Source organism: Cryptotermes secundus, unplaced genomic scaffold (genome assembly GCF_002891405.2).
Source record: "Cryptotermes secundus unplaced genomic scaffold, Csec_1.0 scaffold575, whole genome shotgun sequence".
In the NCBI taxonomy this organism is placed as follows: Eukaryota; Metazoa; Arthropoda; class Insecta; order Blattodea; family Kalotermitidae; genus Cryptotermes; species Cryptotermes secundus.
In genome coordinates, this window is record NW_019731225.1 from 269,713 (window position 1) to 287,195 (window position 17,483).

Consider the following 17,483-nt stretch of genomic DNA (forward strand, 5'->3'; position numbering starts at 1 on the left):
AACAAACATGGAGGGGGGATTTATTCAAGCAACACGCGCTCATATATTTATGCTTTTAATTTAACTATGAAATAATGGGATTATTCTGAAGCTATGGGTCGTGACATGGCGTCGGAATGAGAAAAATCGATTTTTACTCAGCTGTTTCGAGCTCCCAGTGCCTACAGATACTAAACAGAGCAGCAAATAAGGCGGTTAAGGATGTGCTGTAATTTTACTTTCAATGGAGACCACTTTCCATACGCCTGCCTCAACCGCCTTACTCTTCCTTTCGTACCAAACAAGTATGACCCACTAACATGGTGAAATGCAGTGTTAAATAATGATGATTATGTCAGCGCCTTTGCAGGACAGTGCACAGTGGGACCCGACCACAGAACTCCACGTCCACTGCAGTATGCACCTGTTATAATCAAATTATTTTCGGCGAAGCGTGTAAAAAAACGGGTTGACAATGAAACTATAAGAAAAAACACGTGCAACAAGCATAATGTACCGCACAGAACATCGTATCACAGAACCACGTTGTTAAGGTCAAAGATGTCCTACTTGTGAGAAAATAAGAAAGGTTTATTCAATGTGTGTTTGCAGATATGGATATACCGTAGGTAAACACGGCATGCACGCTAGTACTGCATGCTGAAGCAACTATCTGCTTATGTGAGCAGGATACGTAACGAGCAACATCAAGTGACAAGCTATAATATGTACTCGTTTCTACATTTATGTGGGCTTGGAGGCATTACCTGCAGAACCAGACGAAAATGACACTTGTAGCTCGGTTGAATTGTGGTCTGTAGCCGTGGGTTGTGTGGTCGTAGCGGCAACTGAGCTAGGAACGCTCACAGGCCTATTGCTAGCCTCCTCATGCATGTTTTGACCAGTAATCCCTGTATGTTGAATCGAATTCTGCAACCCCAGAGCTTCAGAAAGCCCTGAACTTTTCCTTTGTGCCAAGGTTTCACTAAAATCTTCTTCGTTACGTGATATTTAAAAAAATCAACGGAGGATAAATGTAGGTCTGTAGGACACTTCACTTACACTTTGCATTCAGACATGACTTGAGTCAAATTAGAGACGATGTCATGAGTTTATAACGTAGCTATGTATGAGCTTTATTCGTGAATTAAACCTCGTCTATTTTGTTGTATAAGTTTTATAACACAAAATAACGTTATCTTTCATTAACAAACACTAACAAAATGTGTGCAACAAAATCCTTTGTCATGTATATTCATTTGGAATTCATTTTAAACGCAGTCGTTATCCCTTTCATTACTAAAACTAGGTCATATGGAATAAGTGTGCTATTCATGGAAACATCCACATTGTAATTTTCAACTATTTTACTTTTGAGTACATGAACTTTCTTCGTGATTTTGTCCATATTAATTGTAGACTTGCATCGGAAAGTATATTAAAGTAGTTATTGGTATGACTAATAAAATGAAGTCAAGTTAGTATACTATTTCCATCTAGTGTCAATTGCGGGAATTAGGAACATACACGTCATGATAACTTGCTCGAAGGATGAGACAAATGAATTCTGTAGAACGAATGTTTTTCAGGTTTGATAACGTTATTAGGATTCGTATTAAACCCAACTGTCCACAGGATTGTTAATGTAACAGCGTTATTAAACATTTCTCCTAATCTAGTGCTCAGTAATAAGCTATGCAAGTGAGCAATTGTGTAAATTCCTTACGTATCCTAACCTAAGTTGCCCTCTAACGTTATCGAAATGTGTTAAAACGTCCACTGAAATCACGGGATGGTATTTGATGAATGTATAGAAATGCATATGAAAACTTGTAGTAACGCTATATGCGTCATATTAATGTGACTACAAATGAAGAGCACATTTAAAATTACAAACGTGGACAGGAATAACGTTTTCAAATGATGTCCGTCTACATAAATTACCATGTTCCTGTACCCACGTCTTGAAACATTAATAAATTATGAATTAATACGAATATGTCTCCTATGTCGGTATTTCATAATGCAGCAAAGTTAAACTACCATACCAGCTGGAAATAATTGAGCCATAATTTTCGTGTTCAAGGGAAATACAATAATCAAGCCATGTGGTACTACAAAATATGCTAACAACAAATATACATCTGCAATTAAAGATGATAATGGGCTTCACATTGTAATTACTAATCAAATGTTCCGCAAGACTCCCAAAACTTTTCAGTATGAAAGCAGATATGACAGAGCACTGAAAAGCACAATAAATTCCACACAACAGTAAGGCATGAGAAGATCCCATACATTTCTTTTTTGCTTCATGAAATGCCATATGCCAGGCAAGCAGAGAAACTGTCAAAATCCCATGAGTTATAAATCAATATACAAACCGTTAGTTTCTTGGCATACAAACAAGTTGACAGTTGCTATACCCACTTTATCTTACAGTAGTGAATCACAGCGTCATTAATGCTGGGAGCTTGAAGTTTTTTTTTCTTTCACACTCCACAACTGAGTAACTGATTTATACTTGCTTCACATGCATTACCATCACACATTTGAAATCCAGCAGTCAAATGAAAGAATGCCCAATACATAAAAAGTAAAACTATGAACTGTCCCTACAAAGTTCAATAAGATAGAATGTCCTGTCAGTAAATTTTGGTTAAGATAAAATGTCCAACATAGATTCTATGGACCATAAAAAAAAAGAGAGTCAGTCTCATGTAAGTTGGGAGATTACAAAGATCAGGTATGGGTAAAATAAATATGTTCATCAACTGTGTGATTCATATAAATTCCATAAACTGAGAGCAAGTATTCGTGGCTTTTGCATTGGTGTCTACTGAAAGTTCCTGAAAAGCTCTCCATACACACACCCAACTTAACATTAAGGACTAAAATCAAAGTTGCACAATGCAATTTATTCCACTAATATACCCTTAATGTATCTCAGTATCCCAGCAGAATGCAACGGGTAAACCAAACACCGTACAACAAGAAGTACTGACAGAAAAGTATGAAGGGATGGAGTTGGAAATTAAACTTTTGGACAGGAACTTGGAATTCAGAATTTGTTAAAAGAACTCAAAAAGAATGACCCAGAACAAGATGGTTCAACCAAGGAGAAAGAAAGAAGAGACTGGAGACATTACTTCCACTGATCTGTATATTAATGAGATAGAAACAATGCAAGGAAGTAAACACTACACATTGCAGATTTTCTTCTGTTTCACAAGACTGGATTGCTTGCCTTGACAATGGCATATTCATGAATTTATCAACAAAAGCTGCAAGCATGCTTCTGTTTTTGCAGGCAGAAAATAATACATTTTTTATAGTCCTTTATCAATTAGGCAACACAAAGTCATAACATGTAATAAAAAATACACTGCTGACACAAGCAAAGAAAAAGTGTGACCAAACAAAGCATGCAAAGGATACTAACACATAACTAAAATTACTTTGGTCACTCTGTATTTGAATATTAATATACTAGCATTGGCCACTCTGCCTTTCCAAAACAAGTAAAAGACTACAAAATACAATGAAACAAATGTTTTAATAAGAGTTAAAAAATTATTTTTATGGGCTCAAATGATCTCATTTTGATTCATCTGATGCAACTTAAACAATCATGGATGACTTGAGGGACCTTAATGTGACTGATGTAATGGGCCATGTGACAGAAACTATGCTACATATGTGACCAGTAACATCAATCTATCTGTTTCCTCCTTTTATGTTTGTATTGGTCAAAGATGCCCAGAAAACTGCTATAAATACATACTGATGCACTAAATATTGAATAAGAAAACAACCTATTAATTTGGCCTTCAACTGAACTGGTTCTCTTAACTGGCCAATAAACTAAAACTAATTCTTTCCTCTGTGGTCAGTGAAGTGGCAGATCAGAGTTGATGCCCCAAACTTAAAGACCAGAGATGTGATAATGTGCTATTGCACACCTCAAGAGGCCACGATAAATGAGTATGAAGTAATCGTGGAATGATCTGTGTGGGCAAACCAAACAAATTCAGAGAAAACCCTACTCCAGTGCCATTCCGTCCACCATGAATCTCACATGAAGTTGCCCAGGGTTGAGCGAAGGCTCTGTGGTGAAAAGTTGGCATTTAATGTCTCAGCTGTGGTGAGGTTGTCTTATATTTTTATATCTTCTTTCATGCTTATTGGCAAGAAAGGTGTTACTTTTTGGTTAAAGTCATTTGTTGATGAGAAAATGAAATACTGGCAGAGACTACTCGTGTAACATCATGGGTACATGATAAAACTCTTTGGACAGCGCACCCAACATCTAAGAGAATATGTTGCTCACCAATGGATTGAAAGATCCAGCATTAAATTTCACAGAAATCTATTCATGGATTATGACAATTTCTGTGTTCAAACTTAATGTTTCAAGTAAAATGATTGAATCTCTTCAATACCGAATGTAACACATTTAAGAGTCAACAAAACATTCTAAGACACAATGACGCAGGAACAGTAATGTCCAGTGATAATCCCTTGTTCAGAATGCATACCCTGGCCTTATATGAAGAATTCTGAATGATTTTCATATCCTTGTTTAAACAGCTAAAACTTATACATAAACATCATCTCACCTCTGTAGAGTCAGAATGTATAACACAAATTATATTTTGTAAAAATACTTCATATATTTCTATACACACACGCACACAATATATAAAACAAAAATCAGTGTATCATCAGAACAATAGTAATACACTGCTACAATAACATGAAACCAGATGGTTACAAAGTTTCTCAACACTCACCTGGAAATGACCACAAACTTCCATACACAATACACATGAATTCATATGAGATTTGAGGTTCTCTCAGTGCCGAATATTAAGACTATCTTCTGGGATGTGTAGCCTGGTAGGTGGCTACCAACATTTTTGAAGATACTGCCTCCCTCTTTGGTGCAGAAGGTACTTCTACTGTATTATTGTTTCTTACATTCATTCTTTGCCTGGTCCAAATATATCTCGACACAATCTCCTCTATTTAGATAAACCTGCTGTCTGAGTCACTATAATTTTAGCAGCCAGATGGGGGAACTTTTGTTCGCTTTTTCTCCATTACCATCTAACTTGTAGGCATTATTTTTTATTTATCTGGTGCTAATATGTCAGATTTTCATAGAGGCATCAACTACTGACATTTATCAAGACATAAATGGGTTACAAACTTTCAGAGCGAGATCTGAGGTTCTCACAGCAGTGACTGTGAAGATTACTGTATTGTAGGGTGTGACAATGTGTAGTGTGATAGGCAGGTACCACCATTTCAAGGGAACCAGCTACTTCCACCTTCAGGGTCACCCCATCTATCCTGAAAATGAAGGCATAAGGCTCTTCCAAAATGAGTGGTATTTACGTACTAAACTATGAGGCAACACATCCTGGAAGATACTCGTATTAATCTAGACACTTTTGAAATCAGTTTCCTGTAATTCCGACTGGCTAGCGCAAGGAAACTGTAATAGCAACCGTCTTCCTGTTGCAACATGACAAATGGGGAACTTTTGCACTTCATATCATTCAGTACAGATTAAAATTCATCTGAGAATATGGGTGTATGCATTCTCAATAACCCCACGAAGTAGAATCCTTTTTGAGAACCTTACTAATCAATCATCTAGTCTAGAGATTTGCTGACTTTTGGAGAACCTGCAGGTTCATTACCATGTTCACAAGAGCTCTCCACGTCCCCACTTAGAGCCAGATGAGTCCATTCTCCCAAACTTTCATCCATTTTAAAACTTGGGAGTAATTATTCCCAGAAAATTTGGTAATGTAAAACTATATACATATACAGACATCTCCAGCTGAGGTGTCAAGAGTCATGCTGGCCACTGCCTGCTACACAAAATTAAACAATCCATATGTGAAACGGGAACATTTCAGTTGAGATTTCGTTCCTCCTCCATTCTGCTTATCTCTGTTCACACAGTGCAAAGCAATCAATGTGTATGTTCAGACTCCTTATTTAGCTTTTTCTAGGAGTTCTCTGGAGATAATATGTCGCTGTATTTGAGCTGTGCCTTCATATATCTGGTAAATTTTAGCGTCTCGACACAGTTTTTCTACTGGGTACTCAGTGTTAAAGCCATTACCTCCAAATATCTGAAAAAGATAGCAAAATAAATATTTCTAACATAAGCAACAGGCTCATCCCAGTTAACATCTGTTTCTGTCACCACCTACAAGTTCAAACCACGATTTAATTAAACAGTTGTTTCACCTGCACAGCATCGGTAGCACATTTGTTGGCCACGTCTCCAGCCTGGGCCTTTGCAATGGAAGCATAGTAAGTGTTTCTCCGGCCCTGATCTGTTTCCCATGCGGCCCGCATCCAAGCAAGACGTGATGTTTCAATACCAATTGCCATGTCAGCAAGCATGAAGGAAACAGCCTACCAACCATAATAAAGCACAACTGCCACGTTTCAATTTATATCTATAATTAAATTAAAATAATTACTTAATCTATATACTCCCAGCCCATGAGTGTCTCTCAATTAAGAAAACCGACTCTTGTAATGAAATATGAAAATGAATGGAACTTCTTATATCAACGTCCAACAATTACAATTATGTAAGATTTGAGGTTCTCACGGCAGTTATTATGAAGAAAGCAGTCTTCTGGGACGTGTTGCGGTGTAGATATTGTGTTAACCGACGTTTCGGAGGAATGTATCGCCTCCATCTTCAGGGTAGAAGAAGAAAAAAAAAAAGAAAATCGGCAAGCGAGGAACCAGCATGAGTATGTGCAAATAGACTGGTCAATAGGTGATATATTCCTCCAAAACGTCGGTTAACACAATATCTACATGGCGCCACATCCCAGAAAACTGCTTTCTTCAATTACAATTAAGTTCAGACTTCCATTCAACGTTCCTAATGCTTTTAAGACTTTCCCTTGATTATCGTTCAACTTCAGTCCCCCCAACTCAGTAATATCAGGGTTAAATTTCATCCATTTAACCCTTTCCTGTACTTGGTGCCAAAATCCACAGCTCTCAAAAGAAACCTCAAATCAGGACTTCAAAGTGATTCGTTCACGAGAGAAATATTCAATATACATCAAACAAAATTACCTGGTGGTTTGCGATTGGCACGCCAAAAGTCTTCCTTTCCAACGAATACTTTTTAGCTTCATCTAGTGCCCTCTGTGCCAGCCCTACAGCTCCAGCTGCAACCTAAAGATACCATCAAAACTGATGATAAGCACAACATTAATTGATATGGGAGAACCATGGTGATTGAAGTGGCACCATAAAAAAGGTAAAGTTGTCCCACTGCTTAACTAATTAAGCAATACACCATGATGGTGTATGGGGAAGTGGATGTACAGATCCATGTTTTCTTGGCCTCTGCACTAGTTGGAGGTGAGTAATCATATTCACGCCCCTGCCACTTTAACCCGGGGAAAGAGACCCCAGTGCCCATTGGATTGGAGGCTGGGTGGACCCCAGAGCCAGTCTGGATGCCGTGCTAAGGACCAACACAACATTGGTTTATATGGGAGATCCATGGTGGATGAAGCAGCGCCATAACACACTTTTTTCTGACTTTCCGTTTTCACCTCCTGATCATCACTCCAACATTGTTCCATATTGTTCTACCGCCTGAGGCACGTGGCACATGGCGGTCCTGACTGGGCAGCATATCCCCTTGGTCTTTACACTGCAGACTTCGTCAATGATCGCTACTTGTCCGGTTACATACGTACTTAGTAGGTGAAGTTTTGACTGTAGGACTGCAGTGTCCCTTGATACTGCAGGAACAAGTGGCCCTATTGTACCAGCCCTGGGTGACACAAGTTTTAAGCATTGGTTGGATGATGTGCTCAGACAAGAACCTACCCCTGTGGCGCTCTGTCCACCACAAATCTCACATGGCCTACACGGAGATAGAACCCTGGCCTCAACACAAAGAAATCCATGACAAACCATCAGAGCAGTGATGGTCTACAGCTTCATTCTATTTCTACAGGATATAAATTAACGGAGGGCTCACATGCAGCTAGCAAAACCTCCTGATCCTCCTGGAGGACCGAGAACACAGTAATATGATCACATCATGCATCTAGAGGTCACCAGTTGAGGCCAGAAAAAAAGGATTATACCAACTGGACAGAACAAATAAAAATATGGAGCGAAATGGCTGTGGAAGGCAATTGAGAAAATTAAACAAAAGCAACAAATCAAGACATTTTTCTCACAAATCATAATATCACCAAGTTATTACTTGCCTCATTTAGCTCATACGTCAGCATTTCCTGATGACAGCTATGTATACTTTGTACCTTAAAACAGGACGGAAACTATCACAGGTAACCCTAACCCCTCCACACATGCCCAAACATCTAGGTAACACAATTCCATGTGATTTTCTTCAATTTCATATTTTGTAACTGACAACGAAAAAATAATGACATTTGTCTAAAACAAGAAGACAATTTGTAAGCGGCTAAAATGGATGGAAATGACGTTAACTGAATGATGTATCTTACAATTAAAATTAAAGCCAGTGAAACCAATGGGGTAACAAAAGTTTTGAGATGAGGGATTGTTCTTGGGAAAGAAACTTTCACATAAGTCATTTGATACCTAAAAACAACATGCAAGTGTAGTGATTTCATATGTAAAAAGCATACTGGAGGTCGTGTCTTGTCAAAGACCGCCATGGCAATCTTGAAGCCTGCTCCTTCAGCCAGAAGAACATTCTCTTTAGGCACGCGGACATCTTCGAATGTGATTCCCCTTGTATCAGAACAGCGTTGACCCATGTTGAGTTCCTGAAATTACCCAAGGTCACTCCTAAAAATGTATACAGTTTTCTTGAACCCTCATTTATTTCGTGTACTTTCACTGTGCTCACCAAAATCATATGTTACATGTTCTTAGTTTTGTTTGCCTTAAATTTGACACTGATATAAGAGCTTCATGGATGAAGTAACTGTTCCACACTATGCATTTGCACATGAAATGTTTTGGTAATCACCTTCCTTCCTGGTGTAAGCCCTGGTGTATCTCGATCCACAATGAAACCAGTGAATGCTTTACTAGCAGGGCACTTGGGGTCAGGGTTTGTTCGTGCCAGAACAAAGTACCTAAACAAAAACATCATTACTTAGCACAGGCACTAGACAAAATGAAACTGGTACACAAAAGTTACAATTTCTGAGTGCAGTTCGAAGCTCCGAGGTTTTTACGATGGTGTGTACTAAGATCTGTTCTTACAATGGAAGAAGCAGTTCCTCCAAAATCTTCATGCCCAGCCATCCATTGAGCTTTTTGGTGTCACATCCCAGGAGACAGCAATCTTTGTAGTTGGTACCAAGAAAACCAGAGATACTAATATCATTGCCTCCATATTAAAGTCTAATTGCCAGACCCTCAGCACTGGTGGGGGATTTAAGACCTCTTATTTCAGATAATAAAAATTAGTAATGATGATTTTTTAGTAAACCCTTCTCCAACTAAACACCCATATATAGTCTGATTCAAAATTTGAGTGTGAACATGAAGAAAACGCCATAACTATGGGGACTATTTGCTCTCTAATGGCAGTGCCAGATTGTGTGATGACGTACAACAGCAATACTTGCTCACCAGCTGGCTACGCCCCCATTTGTAATCCACATCTTCTGACCATTTATGATGTATTCATCTCCTTTCTTTTCTGCTCTAGTCCTTACTCCATTTACATCTGACCCTGCTCCGGGTTCTGTGACTGCATATGCCTGCAATAAGCATTTCAGCCCTCTGAAACTTACTTTCAAAAAATTCCAAATGCATTAAATGAGTCAAGTGATTTTCACTCTTCAGTTTGCAAGTACACCAAAGGGATTTCTGGGAGACAACAGATTCAAACATTAAACTGAGGTAATGCTTAAACAGAGGCATTTGTAGTGAGATGATTATGGTTATCATGGGCATCACTTCCACTCCCATGTCAATCACGTAACAACACAGCCTCACCAGTTTATGCTGCCACTGCTACTGTATTCTCGCTATGACATACAACTCACATGTTCTAGCTTTACTTCATCAGCTTCAGGCAATCTAACATTCACATTACAAAGTACAAGTTTCTAAATGCCAGCCTAATGGTCTTCTTGTACGTGATGCTATGCTCACTGGTAAAAGTTTTATAAGTAAATTTCCACAATAACACAAAGAGAATCACAGCCCAGAAAACAGCAGTCTTCAAGATCCCATCTGACAGAGAAACACTGGAGAAAGGCTGTACAAATAAAGTAACATGAGGAAAACACTTACTGCAACAAGTGGCTCCTCTACCAGCCTTCCTAAGAACTTCTTCTGTTGCTCCTTACTTCCAGCTGCTACCAGCGGAGCTTGCTGTGAACAAAAAAATGAAAGGAAACCTACTGACAACTCTATACAGCAGAATCCTTCTCGAGAAGCTGATAGTCACTCATTCAAGACATTCCCTGCCTTTAATGGGACCTAAAAACGCACTGCTGTGTTCATAAAAGCCGACATTCTGAGGAATCTACAGGAAAACATTAACCTGTAAAAACTAATAAGATGGAGTCTGAGACATGAGGATCTGACAGCAGTGAACCTGAAGTCCGATGGTGTGCAATCTGAGAGCCTGGTACCAACCTGGGTAGAATACAGAGCAGGTAAAGCTAAGGTAAAACTGTCCCACTGCTTACCTAATTAAGCACTACACCATGAAGGCATATGAGGAAGTGGATGTATAGATCCATATTTTCTTGACCTTGGCAGTAGTTGGAGGTGAGTGGTCAGCCTCAAACACCTGCTGCTTTATCCCCAACCCCTCCCCCCACCTACTGGATAAGAGGCAGAGGGGGCCCCAGAGCCTGTCTGGACTACGTGGAGAAGAGAAAATTATTATTATTATTATTTATTATTTATTATTATTATTATTATTATTATTATTATTATTATTTATTATTTATTATTATTATTATTATTATTATTTCCTAAACAATATTAACTGGTTGGGCTTTCCAACAGAGATGCAGTATTCCACGTGTGAGGTACGGGATAAATTCTTATATACTATTTAGAGCAGTGTTTTTCAGATGCGGGGCCGTGGCCCGGTACCAAGTCCTTTTCTTATAGTAAAAAGAATTTACCAGGCTGAGGTCTGACAAAGGTTGAGAACCACTGCTTTAGAGTACCTTCAGGTTTTGAAGGGTTGAGATACTGGAAGAAATAACCAAACCCAAAATCATAACATTACTAAAAGCAGGAAACATGCATGTGTGTTTTGTGTGGAGTGCATGCACATATGTGTTGTGTGTGTTTGTGTGTATGCATGCACGCATTCGTACGTCAGCACAGGATACTTCGTGCCCATGCATTGGCAACCTGTGCCCACATTACATTAACATGCTAAATATCACAATCTCACTTACACCTAAGTTTGAAGCCCCCATTGCAGTTGCAATGGCTGTGCAGCCGTATGCAACTTCCTCTGCAATCAGACACTCATCGAAACATGACAGCTCCAGACCACCTACAACATCACAACAGCTCAGTAATGATGTCGACACCACAGGGGCAGGTTCAGTGTGTGGCTAGCAGAGTTGCAATTTCTTACGGCTGTCCAGCGTCATTTTAGAACGAAATATGGAAGTCAACATCCTACGTGGAAAAGCATTAGGTTCTGGGACAACAAACTGAGGACTACAGTTAGTCTATTGCATGTAAAATTTCCTGAAGAAAATGTCAATTGCATTAGAGAGGCATTCCAGTGAAGTCCGCAAACATCAATGGAGCTGCATGTACATTCAGCTGTCAACATGGTCTCCTCACAACACCCGAACCCTGGATCACTATGTTTTTCATTTATTTGTGTGTCTCTTGCTCTTTGTTAGCATGGATAATTGGAGCATACTGCATATACCTGACGGTGTGTGTCTATATTAACATACATAACTTCAACATTTTCTCCCCCAGTACCTTAGTCATTCATATTGTTAACATAAGGTGACAGGAAGATGTTTGAGTTCTGCACTGGGACAGGTACAGACAGCACAGCTCACCACAGTGCTGAGGGATGTGGCAATTTGATAAGCCAAGTTCCCATGCCTTCTTCATAATATCCCAGGGGTACTCCATGGTCCGATCATATTCAGCAGCCTTCACAACAATCTCTTCTCTAGAGAATTTTCGAGCCAATTCTTGCAACTCCTTCTGGGTATCGTTGAGTTCTGGAACAGTTCAGTGACAGTCTTCTAACATACACACGCTTCTTAGTGTAACACCATTTGACAATTTAGTCTCATCACCTGTTACATTAGCTTTCATACTATTACTTCCCCCTGATTTCTGTTAGGTGATGTATCTGTGCTCTTTCTAATCTTTCATATCTGTTCTAGTAGTTGGCGCATACACATAACAGATGGCAGGAGTTTAACATTTTCTCATATCAAAATGTCTACAGAGGGCCACATGGGCATGGCCTAGGGCATTTTTCTATGCATGCATTTTTTTTCAATAAAAAAACCGAAGTGTATTCTTTTTCTTACATTCACGCAACTCTGTAGGTGTCAGGAGTGAACTTGGGCATTAAAGAAATGGATGGGAAAGGGTCAAAGGTCAGAATCTTCTTCTCAAACACAGTTAATCTTTGTCGTTTCTTAAGCATGAGACTCAGTCATATTTACTGGAAACCCACTTCAATGAAATTTACTTCAAAGATAATGCCAATTGAAAATTTTGTTCGTCCAGTGATACCAACCGAACCAGAATCCACGGGACTGTCTTCCTTCGGTTGCTGCAGGGTGAGGCAGAGTGGAAAGTGCGCGGAAGCCAGAACACAGGCTCCTCTTTGTTATCTGAAGATAAAACAGCAATACAGACTAAGCTACATGAGGAAAGTGCAGTCTTTTTACGGAACTCTGAACAAATATTCCACTTCCCTCTTCTTGCACTTCTACGCCATGCATCATGGGTATAAATGTATACATAGCATCCTTATGTACCTGTTTTGGGCCCACATGTTATGTACAACTTGCCAATGGGGTCCTAAAGGTTATAATTTTCTAAGAATAGATCATACAAGCTACATTAAACAGCGTCAATGAATGTTAGAATTATTATAAATTGTGAATAAGGCTACGTAAGACATAAGTAACCATACATGGAAAGAACCACACCAAATAATAATGATGATAATGAAACAACTACATATTACTGCAGTACTGATCTCTGGAACATTACAAATATGATTTAAGTTTTGCTCTTTCAACAACTATCTTCTTTTAAAAGGCTTATTCTCTAGTTTCTGAGAAGGCACATTTGAAATATGTATGCAATGATGACATGACAATTCATGACCAATCAACAGATCTAAATGCATCTGACTGAAAAGTGGAGATCCGGATGATGCGTGATAAAGTAGCCTTCACATTATGAAAATTATGCCTTACTGGGTGGGGTTCTTACTGTCTTTGTGCCGAAATTGTATGTTACTCTCATAATATGTCCCTCATTAATATCAAAATTAACGTGCTCAAATTTATTTAAACCATCAAAATAATTATCAACAGAATCAGCAACACCTGTATATCTCTCAGGAGAGTAAGTTTACACAGCAATTATTTTACGCGCAACATCGTAGTGTACGTTACTGAATACAATATTTTAACAAGTCATATACAGTTACTGTGTTTCTGGACATTATCCATCGTCCTATTTTTATTTTTTTAAACACACAGCGTTTTGGAGACTGGATTCTGTCTCCCCCTTCAGGTGGAACCTATTCAGCTGGGCGCAATCGACAGAGCTATTAACAGAACGATGGATAGTGTCCAGAAACACAGTAATTGTATTAATATACCTCGTCACAAACTTTTGGATATTATTAAGAAGCCATGTTCTAATACCTGTACAAATAAGGCCATCTTCTGTATTATACAAACGGTGAATGAAAAGTTCCACAATATTCACATAAAATGGTTTACATGAGAATCTACTATCACAGCCTATCACAAGCACACTATTCTGTTGATCGCTGTTGATTCTATTAAAGGATATGGACGAATTTGCTAACTACATTACGATTTTTTTAAACTTGTCTGCTTCACCCCACATAGATTTCTAACATTAGATGGCGCCTCTTGTATGCAGCATGTGCACAATGTTCTTCGTCTGCTGCCACCAGAGGGCAAGAGACTTCATACCGCTTCATGTAGTAGTCCGTGCTTGTGCTACTGGTTACTTTAATCTGTGGTAGGTAATCCACGATGTCCACGATATTCTTGCTCGCATATTGAGTTCCAAAGATGCTATACTGATGGACATATCTATTTACGGTCAAACTACAAAGTATTCTTTGTACCGTTGTCAATTTCGAAACCTGCTATAAAAAAATTTAAAACAGAACTGAAGCTTCCTTAGAACCATGTAACAACAGTACTTCAAATTAATTTTATGCATCTGTGCATTATGCTGCAGATATAAGCCATGTGATTCGCTACAAAATTCAACCACCCAGTTAAGAAACTAATTCAACAAAGTATATAAGTCCTATTCTTTAAAACCTTATAGACTGACTGTAAGGCATGTCAATAACTTCACACTGATAATGTAATTATGGTTTACTGATATACTGATGATGCAAGGAAAGAAGTGTTCTGATGGCAAGTTTATAACTCATACAAACCCCCTTCACTGCAACCCCTTCCAAACACACCTGTTATCAAGTGGATGATTAAGAAAACTGCTGATAAGGTCAGTGGACAGCAAGAATAAAGAATGGATAAAAATTCTGGATGTAATCATGGTAAGAAATGACTTAAGATATGTCATAGGTGGGAAAAGTGGGTAGTATGAAATGAATGCAAGATGGTAGTGCAGAGCAACATCATGGACAATAGAATTCACGATATTCTTCTATGTTATGGAACCTTGTAGTGTGGTTCTGGAAGGGGAGTGACAGTATGAATATTGTGAAGGTATTACATTTAATCCCTATGTCCCTGGGGCTGACTCAGCCTCTAACAGAAATGAGTACCAGGAATATTTTTGGAATGTTCTTGGGGGTAAGGGTCGGCTGGCACACAGGGCTGACAATCTTGCCACCATCTATGAGCAGATTGTCTAGAAAATGTGGGAACCTCAACGTCTCACAAACCTATGGGCCTCCACTACCTGTTACAAGGATACCTTTACTTTTTTCTTATTACATTTAATACCTAATATTTTTGTACTTTTAAGTAGTCAATTTATAGCTCACATACAGAAGTTCTCATTTTGGGACATAATGAATTTTCAAAATCAAAACGTTTTTAAAATAGATGTGATATTTAGTAATTGTTTGAGTTGTATATAAAAATAATGTACCTTTAGCCACAATTGCAAATTGAAATACTTCTTTGAGAGTGTCCTTTAAAATATAATTTTTAGGATAATACTGATTTCAAAAGTTAATGGTAGTTGTCATATATATATATATATAAACCTTAGTAATTTAGTTGTAAAACAAACTGGACATTTTGTTCCTGCTAAGAAAAAGTCATCATGATATTTGTGTCCTGAAGGCCATTTTTAGACTTTTGCACCACTCCTGTTGCCTTAAGGAAAATGATACCATGCTAACAATAGTGTATTTATTTCACTGCTAGCGCTCCTTACAAAACACATATGTCATATACATAAAATACTTGTTGAACTTCACATATCCACCTCATATCAATATATTGTTGAGCCTCTTGCAACCACAATCAGTCAAAGAGAACCGTGTCATGGCACGTCAAGAAATAGTAATTATGCTGTATTGTGATATATAACAATACTAGATGAAAGGAATAAATAAACCTCCCCATTCTGTAACTTCCTCCAATCTCCAGTCAAGTCTTCTCTCTCTCTCTCTCTCTCTCTCTCTCTGAGCCATAGTATGGGGCCTCCTTTTGTGTTCAGACAGTTTTCACCAATATTCTTCCCTCAGTGAGATAAAGCCTCATAGCCATTCAAAATGGGCAAAATACTTGAGACACCTCATTCGAAAATCCATTTCATTTACTCAAATTCTTGGGGTGGGGGTGTAATAAAGACCCCAGAATGCAGTCCCATACACTGACCCGCATCTGTATCTCTGTTGAGCTGTTACACTACTCCCTCCAGCATACATCCGATATTCCTCAGTCTCTTCTTCACGCAAATGTTGGGTGAAAACACTTGTTAGTGAGAAGAACTCTAGGGTGGCTGACATATGGCAGAGAAACTTTAAGGTGAATATACTGGGTTTTTGGACTTTTTCTGTCGTCCAGAATTCTAGGAAATAGAATACAACAGTCAGAAACTTCTGACAGCTCAGTATAACCAAAAACAGCTGGGGAGCAGTTTCATATTGACATTTTCAGCTGACTTCATAACCATATCAGATCCAACATGTTTTATAGAAAATGGTTTTGGAACTGAATGTCTCAACTATTTCGTACATGTTAATCTTTCTGTAAACTGTACTGGACATGGTTTTCTCAGCCCTTCCTTGTAAAGCTGGAATAATGCAATGAGTGACTATTAGTTTGTTCATGACCTTGACTTGGCACAAACTTCAGGTGGATTATGAATCTAGAAATTTATACTGCTATAACAGTTTGCACTCAAAACCTGCATTGTGAAATACTGTTTTATGGTGCACAAACAGCATCAACATGCCAACACATTGGTACCCATCTGTCAACTTACACAATATCACACCAAGCAAGTTGGCTCAAGTGGTAAAGCTTCTGACTTATATTCAAGAGGACACCAGTTTGAATCTCGACAAAGAAAGTGACTATCCTGACTGAAGTTTTTTCATGGAATTCCTCAGCCCCCTATGCAAATGCTAGGATAGTACCTTAAAACAGACAACCACTTCCTTCCTTTCCAACACATCATTCGTCAACCATCCCACAATCTGGTGCTACACACGTTCCAGTACACTGTAATCGTAATATGTATCATTATGACAGCCTCCGAACTCATAGACATGTTGTGGACAAAAATTTCATTACATTTATTGAACTTACAAAAATGTGAAAAAATCGCATTTCTAAGGACCTTGCAGATAACAAGGGTTAAGCACAAATGATGAGTGTTCCTACTATAACAATTTTTTCCCATCGGTGACAATATTAAAAAACTGATCTCCCACTATCTTGACAACATAACAAGATGCTCACATTTTACACATCAAACTCATGAACAAACAAACAGCAAGATCTATTCTATTTAGGCCATGCTTAGTTCTTACCAACCTCACAGAGTCAAAACTTTCAGCATCCACCAGTCTCCTCAACAAATGTTTGAAACATAAAATTATACAAGTATGGCACAATCTAGTAACATAAAATTGCCTAGGTCACAGATAAATAAAATGAATAAACTGAAACGTTTTAACATTCATTGGCCATGTGTGCAATCCGGCTGGCAACTTGTATATTTTCAATACTAATACTACTAACTCCGAGTTAAAACCTGGCCAC

At 38.5% G+C, this 17,483-nt stretch overlaps 2 protein-coding genes across 3 annotated transcripts in view; both read right to left on the minus strand.

Annotated features, from left to right (window-relative positions):
- The window catches only part of LOC111866552 (nuclear hormone receptor FTZ-F1), a 180,970-nt gene extending 179,928 nt beyond the window's left edge, over positions 1–1,042 (minus strand). For both annotated transcript variants that reach the window (XM_023855610.2, XM_023855609.2), the window contains exon 1: positions 747–1,042. In XM_023855610.2, coding sequence (XP_023711378.1) covers positions 747–873 — 127 coding nt within the window. In that variant the 5' untranslated portion in view covers positions 874–1,042. The remainder of the gene's footprint in view (positions 1–746) is intronic.
- A 2,058-nt stretch (positions 1,043–3,100) lies between these two features.
- On the minus strand, positions 3,101–14,169 carry LOC111866558 (probable medium-chain specific acyl-CoA dehydrogenase, mitochondrial). The gene is made up of 11 exons (XM_023855621.2): positions 13,896–14,169; positions 12,749–12,845; positions 12,051–12,218; positions 11,421–11,521; positions 10,291–10,371; positions 9,622–9,752; positions 9,011–9,119; positions 8,664–8,804; positions 7,102–7,203; positions 6,247–6,417; positions 3,101–6,128 (listed from the first exon to the last, which is right to left on the minus strand). Exons 1-11 carry the CDS (start codon positions 13,911–13,913, stop codon positions 5,988–5,990), a joined length of 1,260 nt encoding a protein of 419 aa, XP_023711389.1. The 5' UTR covers positions 13,914–14,169; the 3' UTR covers positions 3,101–5,987.
- Between the last annotated feature and the right edge of the window lie 3,314 nt (positions 14,170–17,483).